Source organism: Vombatus ursinus, unplaced genomic scaffold, assembly GCF_900497805.2.
Source record: "Vombatus ursinus unplaced genomic scaffold, bare-nosed wombat genome assembly UNPS02014810.1, whole genome shotgun sequence".
NCBI classification, from domain to species: Eukaryota; Metazoa; Chordata; class Mammalia; order Diprotodontia; family Vombatidae; genus Vombatus; species Vombatus ursinus.
The window spans coordinates 45,953,581-45,966,048 of record NW_020954588.1 but is presented as its reverse complement, the minus strand read 5'-3'; the positions used below and the strand labels follow the sequence as shown (position 1 = coordinate 45,966,048).

The 12,468-nt window shown below is 39.0% G+C and overlaps 1 protein-coding gene across 1 annotated transcript in view; it reads right to left on the bottom strand.

Moving 5' to 3' along the window:
- Positions 1–6: 6 nt before the first annotated feature.
- The window catches only part of DHX36 (DEAH-box helicase 36), a 45,774-nt gene continuing 33,312 nt past the window's right edge, over positions 7–12,468 (bottom strand). The window contains exons 14-25 of the mRNA XM_027875868.1: positions 11,365–11,429; positions 10,665–10,808; positions 7,514–7,631; positions 6,855–6,953; positions 5,988–6,161; positions 5,752–5,838; positions 5,053–5,136; positions 3,742–3,841; positions 3,571–3,661; positions 1,774–1,894; positions 862–1,014; positions 7–450 (exon numbers count right to left, since the gene is read on the bottom strand). Coding sequence (XP_027731669.1) covers positions 265–450; positions 862–1,014; positions 1,774–1,894; positions 3,571–3,661; positions 3,742–3,841; positions 5,053–5,136; positions 5,752–5,838; positions 5,988–6,161; positions 6,855–6,953; positions 7,514–7,631; positions 10,665–10,808; positions 11,365–11,429 — 1,422 coding nt within the window. The 3' untranslated portion in view covers positions 7–264. The remainder of the gene's footprint in view (positions 451–861; positions 1,015–1,773; positions 1,895–3,570; positions 3,662–3,741; positions 3,842–5,052; positions 5,137–5,751; positions 5,839–5,987; positions 6,162–6,854; positions 6,954–7,513; positions 7,632–10,664; positions 10,809–11,364; positions 11,430–12,468) is intronic.

Here is a 12,468-nt window from a genome sequence, read left to right as displayed (position 1 = left end):
CACACACACACACACACACACACACACACACACACACACACACACACCCTCCCACATCAATGTGATCAGAGAACATACTGCATTCCATGGGATAGTTATAAAAGCTACAGCTAACATTACAAGTCATGCAGGCTAGGTCACCACCACTGTCTACATACAGGATGCATGGGAATTAGGCCCCAAGAGTCACCACTTAGTCAAAAATAAAACTAAGAGTGAGAAAAGATGGTTAAAATGCTCTTTTGGACTGCCCCAGAAAAGATGTCAACTGTAGTATCCATCCTGGAATCGGGGGGAAAAGTTCCTGGTGGTCCCATTTTCCTGAGTTTTGATCAAGTCTAGGATAGCAGACAGCACAGCACAGTCTCTGGACTGAGTCTCTTTCCAATCCACAGGATGAGGGTTTTCAATCTTTTCTTGCAAAAGGACATCAAGTTCTTTTCTTAGTTCCTAGGATTGAAAAATTATAAGTGTTCATTGAAGGCACCCTCAAACGAATTAAAAAAGCAATTTCCTTCCTAAAGAATACTCTTAAAAGTATATTAGGAACTGAATATCTAAAAATTGTACCCAAATACAAAGTATTCCACAAGTTGTAGGAAGAAAATTGTTAATTATTAAGAAGCCATCACAAAGACACAAATTCTAGCTTTAGCTATAGCTTTGAATCGTATTAACAATTCACAAAAAAAAAATTAGATTAGAAACAATAAATCACTCAAACACCGACATTCCATCTTAGGACATACAAGAAATATTCAGTGTTATTTAGGATGAAACAGAACAAAATCACAACTGTCAACTGTTTAAGAAAAAACTAATTTTGAAATTTATGCAGATAATCACAAATTAATCAGTCACCTTTACGAGATGGGCAATTCTTGCTGGAGACTGGAAGACAATCCATTCATCTACAGCAATAGTATCTTGATCTTTATCCTTCTGGATAGAAATATCGCCTCCAAAGAATAAGAGACAGTAGGGAGACACCTCTGTGCAGTCATATAAATAAATCTGCAATAAGACCAGAAAATAAATTTACTGCTGAGTTCTTTGAGACAAGAAAACAGCCAGCTCTACTGGGGTTTTCTCTCATGGATATAGTAATCAGACACCATAAAACTGAAGGTAATTCAGGTTTCAGTGAAAAGCATCTGGACTATTACTTTTCTGTCAACGTTATAGTCACCACTTTAACTCAAGTTGAAAATAGTTTAATATGTAGGTTTTCTATGAGCAAACCTGCTTACAGATGTTAAGAATGTAACAGCCTGACAAAAACAAATCCAGAGTTTGTACTTTTTCAGCAGTCACATTTAAATTCCTAGTAAGTATTCTTTGTTCATTTGACTTCTGGGACACATGGTAGAAATCTACAGTATTTCTCAGAAAAGAGTACACAGAACTGCAAACTGATATTTAAAATGCCCACTCGTCAGGAACCAACAAGAGGTTCTGTAGGGTTGGTGCTGAGGACTAGTTTCCCGTAATCACAGCTAGAGCACTTTATAGCTTCTATGAAAAGATTCCCCTGCCAGAAGGTCAGCGATGGAAACCAAATCACTACTGTGGTTAATTCAAAAGGGGAAAAGCAGACTGGGGCTAACATCCACATGATTAGGAAAAAGGTTTTCCAAGGAGAAAATAGTTATTACTCAAGTCACATTTGGTTGGAAATTTTAAAGTGATCCTAAGTGAGGGTCTAACACAGAATAATAAAAAAGGACACCCCCACAGCCAGGATGGGTTAGAACCATTTCCAAGTTTACTTACACTGCTTGTTCTCATCTTCAGGTGGTAGATCAACCAGTTATGATGGAAGTCAGACTCATCCACATTAACAGATTTGGGATGAATGTTAACTGTTCCATCAGTTTTGGTGCAAACTTTTGCCCTTAAAAAAACAGGGGTAAGAGGGAGGAGTATGAGTTAGATCTAGTTTGTCACAAAGTTCCTTTCTCAAGGACTTTCTCCCTTCCCTAACTTTGAACTTAGGGAAAGCCCAAAGAGTTTTTTAAAGCCTTCATTTTAGTATCTGTCTTTTTCCACATCCCTATAGCAAAGTGTGTGCCTGGCACAGAATAAGAACTTAAATGCTTTATCTATCTACATGAGTAACTTGGGTATAACAGATTAACTTTCAGGAAATCATCAAAGCAACTGGTAGCTTTCAAATCATACTACTAGCGACCTCTTCTCTTGCAGGCACAATTATCCAAATCACTCCAAAGCTAACTGGAGTCCATTTAATTTACTGGAAGATTAAATATTTAAAATAAATGCCATTAAGACAACCACAAAGCCAAGCTTGAATTCAAACTAATAAACCTTCATCTTCAATGTTATTTATGACAGGAAATTGCTGCTGCAGTTCAAATTTCTAATAAGAGTTTAGTAAAGAAATCCCTTAAACAATGATCTGGTGGGTAGTCAACTCTGACAACTTTAATATGAAGTACTTAATTTTAGATGGATTTTCAAATTCTTCCAAAACTCACCACCAATGTCCTTTTAATTATTTGCAGGAAATGTAAAACTTTAATATATGCCTCTGTCTACAACTACTGAACAGGAAAAACTTTGAACCAATTCAACTAAGTTCTACCATTCACTTTTCCCCCATACTGATCTGCAGAATGCTTTTTTCAATTCATATTAATAAGCTATGCTCATAGAACTAAATTAGCTTCCACACTAAAAAAGAGAAATATGGTTCATCAAAGGGTCACTTATAGATTCAATAGGAAATCTTCACAGTCATACCTACATGTACGCTCCTTTGATGTTCTAGGAACTCATAACAACATTTCAATCCAAAAATGAAAAGACTTTACTCAGGAGTGAGAAGAAGCAGAACGCCCCTACTATAGCTCAGGTGCTCAGTGCTTTGCCACCCACCCACCCACGCCATGCTGCTAACAGACTAGGGCATTAATTTATACTCTAACGAGCTTGCCCTCTCTGGAGGCCAGGGAGTAGGGGAGGGAATTAATTTTGTTGTTTTGTTTTTCTTTCCTAAAGAGGCCCCCGAGTGGGTCCGTAGGCAGCAAGAAAATGAATAGAAATAGGAAAGAAAGCTGCCAAATGAGAACCTGAAATATGCTATAAACAAAGTAGGCTATGGATGGGCCGTCCACCAAAAATTAAAATGTAAACTTTGCATTTTTTCCAGCACTTAGTATGTGTCCTTAATAAGTGTTTCTGATAAAGCAGATGACACACTCATCAAATAGAGACATACTTTTAATTTCCCACACCAAAAGAGCAGGAAGAAAATAACAAACGGCGGATGTTCTAAGCAACACAACCCTGTTTTAGGAAGCCAGCATAACGTCCAATGTTCTTTAGCTTGTTACAAATAACTTACATGCTCTGTGAATTGGGTGATATCACTGGTAGGCACAGCCAGAAAAATACTGCTCACTAGCAGAAAGTGAGCCTGGTATCACACAATTTAAATAATATTTTTAAATAAATAAATTAATTTAATTTAATAAATAATAGCATATTTTTTTTTGGGGGGGGGAGCAAAAGGGTTGATTGAAAGGCCATAATCTTTAAAATACTTACGTTTTCCTTTTTTTACTAAAACTTGGCCGGATTTTAGCAACTTTGGGATATAAGCCAGCACAGATAACAGCTTTGATTATCTTTTCATTATCTGCAATAAGTAAACAATACAGATAAATGACATATAGATGAAAATATCACTGAGCTAGTAGGCTCTGTCTTCAGACTTACCTGAATTAATATTTGATTTGGGATCTTTGGGGTTCTTGCTGCTTACAAATCCAGCTGCAAGAAGATGCTCAGCAAATTGTCCCTTCATGCTGTGCAGCATCTGTGAGGAGTGAGAGCCAGAAATGGAGGGAGCCGGTGACTTTCAAACACATGAGTAATCAATTAAAGGCAGTGCTGGCTGAGACTCTGATAGGGCCTGGCACATAGGAGGTGCTAAATATTTTCTTTCCCAGCTGTGGTTAGCTGAGATTTCTACTCCCTACTTCCTTGAAGCTCCCAAGGCTACCTCTGACTCACCTCAAATGCAATCTCAGGTAGAAGGACCAGCCTTGTCAGAATTCTGGGGCTCAAAGCTGCGGATTCTTCCTATCTTATTCCAGGAATGCACTTGGAGCAGAAGGGAGGCACTGAGTCCCTTCATATTAAGTGGGAATGCTAAACAAAATGTCCTACAAAAATACTAATACTGCCATAAATGGTAGTTCTTCTACGATGGTATTCTTACCACAGCACCATTAAATCATTGATCTAAACAATTAACATGCTGGAACCAAGGGAGACAGATACAAACTGTCCTCAAAGAACTTAGGTTTAGATACCATGTTATACACATCAAGCCCATCTCTGGAGAAACCACACATAATAACAAGAGGAACATAAAGTGCTGTGATGGCAGATGAGGGAGAAGTCCCTTCCAGCTAGGAGGATTCAAAGGAGGCTTCAGAGGCAGAATTTAAGATGAGCCTTGAACGACAGTGCCGATGGGCAGTGATGTGGGAGGAAGTGAGATTCTGCGTAGGTAGCAGCATAGGTAAAGGCATAGTCTAAGGGGATTTATTCAGGGGAATACAGGTGGGAACACAGTTAAACAAGGTTGGATGGGTCGGTTACAGACCTTTGGGAGTGTCTATGACCTGGGACAAGCACCAAAGTATTCAGGCATTACATAATTTTTCAATTCTTAATTAACTAACTTAGAAACCCACTTTGAGGCTATAAGCTGGCCATCCCTAGGCTGGAGCGACCAAAATACATGATCAAAATCTTGCCACTCTGAAGTTTAATGGCAGGATTTAAGGGCTTTCCAAAATCCTACTGTACCAAAACATTCATTTATAAAATTAAGAAGTGACAGGCATTTGAAAGGGCTTGCTCATTCTACAAAAGGGGCCCTGTGGGACTCCATTACATGGTGACTCTAAGTGCTTTGTTTTAAATGACAAGCTAGGAAACTGACTTCGGCTCCAGGCAAGCACACCCTTTCTAGGCTAACGCACATCCAAGGCTAGGAGCTGAGACAGGCACGGATACCTGAAGTGTGTTTGAGGAGAGAAAATACTCCCAGCAATAGTCCTTTTCAAACCGGAAACCACGCCTCTTCGCCTCTTCCCATCCCTTGAAAGCAGAGGGAAAAAAAAAAGGTGGGGGGGGGTGGTCAGGGTATCGTGTAATTTCAAAGAGCAAGAAATATTTACTTACTACTCACAGAGAGTCTCAGTTACTGTTGCGAACAATACAAACTTCAAAATCATCTACCTTAACATAGAGATTATTCAGTATGTACCATATTTCAACAAAAGAGAATCACTCTTCTACAATCAACAAGAGAAGTATAAACTTCATAATTTCTTGGTAATTGGCAGAATCCAGTTTCAAGTACTGGAGCTGTTCCTACAGGCTTCAATGTTTAGGTGTCTCCTAAAAGATTTATAATCTTCCTCAGATATCAGGGTTATAGGCCACACATTTAAAATGAAAGGGACCAAGTCCAATTGCTCATTTTCCAAATAAAGAAACTAGGGACTAGAGGTTCAGTGACTTTCCCAAGGTCAAAGGGTATCGAGAGGCAGGGCTGGGATTTGAACAAGGCCTCCGACCCCAAATTCCATGCTCTTTCCCCTCCATCACCCTGCCACCGGTTATTCACAATTACATTTTGGTTAACTTCATTACAGAAGGCTTTTGCTCTGCGACATAAGGTCATGACTGGCTTTTTCCACAGGGTTTTACCTCAAAAGCATTCACAACCGTCAGGTGGTCACTTTTCGTGTTCTTTGACAATTCCTTTCTCCTGGCATCAGCTACTTTTTCTTTGCCCTAAAACCATAAAAAGAGAAATGGAAATGGAGCCCACTTACACAGCTCCATGCACCCAAAGGTGGACGTAAAGCCCTGTTCTCCAAGTGCCTGTCGTTCTTAATGACCATCTTGGAGGATGATCACATGTTTTGGACTGAAGTTCTTACCAGTGGAATGACAAAGGGATCTTTGAAGCTGAGACTAGCCGCAATGGTGAGGACTGGGTCTAAACAGCAGAAAAGGGCCCCAAAGAGAATCATTTTTCCAATATGTGGCTCAACTGGCAATCGAGCTAAATGGACTCCAAGAGGGGTCAATTCTTCTTGCTTATCCAAAGCATTCTGTATAAAAAGAAAGAAAAAACCTTTAAGGCAAGCATTACACCTTAAACCATTCAGCATTCAAAGAGACACATTTCTGGAGGTGACCAAATTATTCTTCAGAGGAGGCACCGATTCTCCTGATTTTTTTTTTTCTTAAAGTGCACTGGATTGAACAATGCCTTAATCCCAAAGAGTTTCTACTCCAAGGTGATGAATCACACTTTAGATGGGGTGGACCGAGGCCACTTGCAGCCACGCCCAAACACCACTGAGTCCACAGTCTGGACCTCACCCAAATTAGGAGTCAACGAAACTACGTGAGGCAAGGTCAACTATACAGGCTCCATTTAGGACACCGGGCTCAGCAGAAGATTCATCCTGTGACCCAATAAGGCTCTGGAACTTTCTAAAATCTTACATCTGTCTTTGAAATGATGATTTATATAAGAATTTCACATTTGGAAAAATGTGTGCCTATATATGAAAAGTTATCAATTGCTGAATATAATTAAATAATTTAATGTTATAAAGATAAGTTTATAATTTTCATACATTCACAAGGTGCCTACATCAAGATATGGACAAGATAAACCTAAAATTAAGCAGTTTTTATACATCACTGCCTAACAATTTATTTTACCAAACAATCAAATGTTCCTATTAAGAGACAGACATTAAAGCCAGAAAATGGTATTTAAGCAGCAAGCTTACCAATTCCATTAGATGATTTATAGACAGCAAAACAGCATCATGAGATGGTGGGTCCATTAACCTGCTTAGGAAATAAGCAATTCCGCCCAGCCTTAGAATCTACAGAAAAGAAGGAATGAGTACACGTTTACTAAAAAAAGGTCAAACATTGATCATTAAGTATATGAAATTGCTAAAATTAAAACAGATTTCCAAGATCTTATATATCTTGGAAAATTAACTGGAAACACAATTATTATTTCATGAAGAAATGGTTACAGGCAAATGAATGAAAAACCTTCTAGCATCCACCTTTAAATAAAGTAAATACTTTACAGTGACAAACTAGGACATGTAAGTACTCAGAAAAGGTACTGAAAACAAGGACTCAGGAAAAAAATATAAGATTTACTTTATTAAAATCAAATTAGCAAATCACTTAACCCCAATTGCCTCACCAAAAAAAAAAGAAAATTGAATTAGTAAACATTTATGACTGGCTTCCCCAACTTACAATGATATGCCCAAGAAAACGTTTTTCATTAAGATGTATGTATACAGTAGTATTTTTTGTTTCATATGTTTAGAAAAAGGATAATTTAATATCTTCCATCATATTTCAGAACAAAAATAACTACCCTTTAAGAAAACAAACTTTTCCACATAAGTAAGATTTTTACCTTTATCTGTAAACACAGTTCTTCTAATGGTGTTCTCAAAATTTCTGGTAACTGATAGTCATCCAGAAGGCTGGCTCGAAGTCCATTAAACAGATGATAGCAGTAACCTGGTTGAACTCTAAAAAATGGATTTGAAAAAAGAAGCTATATAACATAGTTTCTTAGCAATGGACAATAAGGTTTATTTGACTTAAAACTTTTAAAGTGGAAATGGACATTAGAAAACTGTTTCAAAAGAAATTTTCAACAAGTAGTGAGAGCTCTTTACATCTAGTAGACGCCATTCTCCTAACCACATTATCTTCTTAGGAACACAAATGCCCCAGCCCACCTCCACTTTCCGCGTCTTGCTGCTACCATTGCTAGACAGGTCCTGGCCATGTCCACTTACCAGCCCTGGTAGACCAGCCTTTCCTGGCCACCCCTCCTCCTCCTATCTCTCTCTATAAGGATCTAAGAGCACTGAGGCTTTAGCACAATGCCTGGCACACACACAGAGTGTAAAACTAATGCTTTTTCATCTTACAAGTCCATATTCATATTAAAATCTGAGATGGCACGAATGTTTAATTAACCAGTACACAATATAACAATATTGAATCATACCTATCAACAATATGGTTTATTCCCTCAAATCCTTCTATTTCATGGAAGAAAATGAGAAAACACACATTTTCATTCTCTCTCTCACATACACACTCACACTCATGAGCATATTCATACATATATGCACACACTCACACAGATAGGAAAGTCATTGCTGGTTTATGGGATTCTTGTCATTTTAGTCACTATCCCCATCTTTCCTTGCCTCTCCAATGCCCAATCCTGAAACAGAGAGGATCTTTCTGTTTTTCCCTTCTTATTCCCACACTCTGAGATCAGTTTTGTTGAAAGGTCTTCAGCAGAAGGGGGGATTCCCGGCTGGCCTTGCTGTCCTGTGAAGTCCATTCACCTCCCAGCATCGGAGATTCTCCAGTGATTAGAAAACTATTAGCTACAAGAACAGCCATGAGTTTCTAAAGACACAGTAAGACTACAGATGTTGTATGGTCTTGGAACATTAACTAATTAATCTCTCTCATCTAAAATACTGTTACTGACTTGTTCTTGTTTTAAAATTTTGAAAGATAAAAGTGATTTCTCATTCAAATACAGGATTACTGAGGCAATAAAATCACACTTCAATATAAACAGCCTATGACTTCTTCTAATTAAAAAACAATGTGATCGGCTCTTTTGGTTAAAAAAAAAAGGGGGGGGGTATTTTCTTAATCCCAAGAAATTCCCACATAATCAGAATGACGAACTGTTATATGTGTGATTTAAATTATTCAACTGAATAAAAATTAATTTGATTCCACTGAACTTTATTAAGAGCTTATTATTATGGGTAAGGCTCTGTGCTGGGGACTAAGGAAAGAAAGGTGCCTGTCCTAAAGGAGCTTACAATCCATTGCGGGGGGGACAGAAAACGCAAAGAGCGAAGTTTAATAAAGAGAAAAATGTAAAAGGAACAGAGAGACTTCAAAGTTTTCTAGGAAAGGCTGAAAAGGAACAGCACAATTTCCAATGGTGATGTCAATGGAGGCTATATGGAAGAAGAAAGGGGCGGGGAACCAATCCTTGAAATGACCCCTGAACAAAAAGGATGAGGCCACTTTGGAGCCAGAACCAGAACCAAACCTGGCATGAAGGGCCCCATTCCGTATTCTTCTCTGTTCTGGTTTGTGTCGATGGTATGAACACACAGATTTCTGGGTGTGTTTCTGAAACCAGACTAGGACCGAGCTCAAGCATTTCTCTGAGTTCTTGCTCCCACTGTGGCACTGGGTGTGGCGGAGATGGGGATTGTGGGGCTGGTTTCTCTTTTTTGTACAAATGAAAATGAAATGCTCAAGTCTTACCTATTTCTGTTAGGAATTCAGGCTAGCTTTGGAGTGCTAACAGTCTGGAGAGGATTTTAAAATGGCAGGGTCTCTGCTGGGCAGTATAATCTGATTACCTTTATGCAGCTATGAAACCATGATGATCACACTCGTTGAAGGGTGTGGAGATGCTGACACCATGTGGACTTCTGTGACAATGGGCTCCGGTTCCATCACAGCAGTACCACAAACAAAAACGCTGCTTTATAGTAATATTTAAACCCCAAATCACCACCAAACACTACATCTTTCATCATTTTAACCCAAGACAATCATGTGCCATCTGTATCTAAAGGTGATTACTTTTGTCGTTGAGTCACCTTCATGACCTCATGTGGGGTTTTCTTGGCAAAGATCCTGGAGTGGTTTGCCATTTCCTTCTCTACCTCATTTTACAGAAGAGGAGACTGAGCTAAACAGGGTTAAGTGACTTGCCCAGGGTCACAAAGCTAGTGTCTGAGGTTGGATTTGAACTCAGGAAGATGAGTCTTCCTGACTCAAGGTCCATGTGGTGCCACCTAGCTGCCCAGACCCATTCTTGGCAGTCTTTTAAAACTATTTTTAGTGGTGACATGTTTTCCCTTTGCAGGTGTCCTCTGGCTGTGAATCCTCTATCATCACCTTCTCAGAAGAATTTAAAATACAAACAGCCCAAAAGGGCAATCAATGGAAAGACTTATGGTGACCTTTGGGCAAGAAATGTAAGTAATGTTATCAAGGACAGAGATGGCTGGAAAAGAAGTGAGCTAGCTAAGTCATCCAGCAAGAATCCTACAGGAGACTCAAGGGGGACCTTTGGAAGCCTTCTAACCTGATAGGTAGCTATTCTACTAAAGATCAAAAGGAAAACTTAGGTAAGAATTATACATGTTGAGAAATCATGAAGGAATTGTCACCACAGCAGTGGTGGAGGAGAGGGAATCTATCTAGATGAAATCACAGATCTTTCAAAATAAATTATTAGTACAGGGAGAATTGCAATGGAAAAAAAGTTCATAAAAATTGGGAATGGTTAACATCTTTAATCAAAATAACAATTTCAAATAAATAGTTAAAGCAATTTTTTCCAAGAAAAAACTTTGACAAGTTACAAGGAATTGAAAGGTCATCATCCAAGCTTAAGAATTCAAATAATTTATTGAGTGTTGACAAGCAGGCAATGGGCCCTGCAAACAAAATACTAAAACGACAGCAAAAGAGCTCATGATTGTGGCTCTTCTTACCTGCCAGCACGTCCTTTCCTTTGCTTGGCATTCGCCTTACTGACCCACTCTGCTGCCATTGTACTGATATTATTCTGGGTGTCAAAGTGGGTTTCTTTTATTTTTCCACCATCGATCACGTGAACAACATCATCTATGGTGATACTGTTTGGAGGGGAAAATGGAAAACACTAAAATCAATCAAGTGCTTATTCAAAAAACGTAAGCATACAGAAAAATTATTTCTTCATGGCACTGGACCAAACTCATTTCCAGCAACTCGGCTTCCCTGGACAGTCTTGGCAACAGCAGAGTACAGTGTTAATGACCAATGCCACAAGCCAGCACCACGTCCACTCACGATGACCACTACACTTTTTAGCTATCTACTGCCATCTTTGGTTGCGATGGTGTGTGGGATCCCCCACGTTGTCATAGTTTAATAGCAACATTGATAAGCTGGTTGTTTCAGTGACTTCAGCAGTATGAGCACCTCCAAGTGAGGGACAGCAGCAAACATCCCATACTAGATAAAGGGGACATGTCAGACCCCCAGCTCCTTTAGAGAAAAGATTAAGAGGTTTTTCTTTTCCCTCCCTTAAAATACCTAGTTGGAAATCATACCTAAATTTCATAAAACGTGGGGAAAAGTTTGATAATGGTGCAACACATTTTAAGGCAGTTCACAATTCAAGCAAGGAAATATCTGGAACAGCTTTACCTAGTTTCTGCAATGTTCGTAGCAATGACTATTTTCCGAACACCAGGAGGGGTCCTTTTAAATACCTGTAAGAATACATCCATCAAAGCTCCAAGAAGTACTTATTTAAAAACAGTATTTTTGCAACCAGGCTATTTTTTCACTCTCATAATAGCCAAAGATCTTTGTGTTGTGTCTATGTTTAATACTGTTAAATATTTGCTTAAGGTGGTCAGTGATTGAAGAGATTTTTTTTTTTCAATGATTCTACAATTTCTCAATGGGATTGCAACAGCCACAGACTTTTAGGGTAGGAAAAGGTACTCAGGCTGGGCGGGTTACCCAATGTGTCACTGAAGTACACAGGTCTCCAGGTTCTGAGTTCAGTGTTCTTTCTCCCATTGAACATGGCTTCTTCATGTTGTAAACACAAAAATTAAACAAACGACATGGCCTTTTCTTTAAGAAATGCCTAAGGCCTAAAGAAGTACATCCCTGAACTTGACAAAACATCTCCTAACTCCGTGGATTTGTCCAGAGTTTTGAACTCTCTTTTCATCCTGTTTGGATTAATTACCTTTCCTCAAGGCTGAGTTCAGATGCTCCATAGACCATATATGATAATTTCCGTGATTCTCCTCTCCCTGGCTGTGAGTTCAAGGTCCTGCTTTGCTGGATGCTAGCAGTGAGCCATTAGAGATATGACCCCACTTTTTTAGGCCTCAGTTTTCCTCTCTGGCAATGGGAGCTGTACTAGATGATCTCTCCCAGCTTAGAATCCCATGAACAAATGACTAAAATTCCAGTAAGTGTTCTTTCCACTATGCTGACCTGCCTCCTCAAGGAAGGGAGGTATATATTTTCAATTAACAAGCATTAATTAAGTGCTTACTGTGTGCCAGACACTGCTAAGTGCTGAGGATACAAACAAAGGCAAAAATAAGAAGTTGTCCATGAAGCAAACATCAACTTTTGTTGTAAAATGGGAATCAAGTCCCATCTAGCTGATAAGCAGATTACATCTGGCCGATCTCCAAGGATCTGCCCACAAAACATTCCACGTTCTCAAATGAGGTCCCTCCTACCAGACCTAGTACCTATTATACCCACGAGATGCAAGAGTAG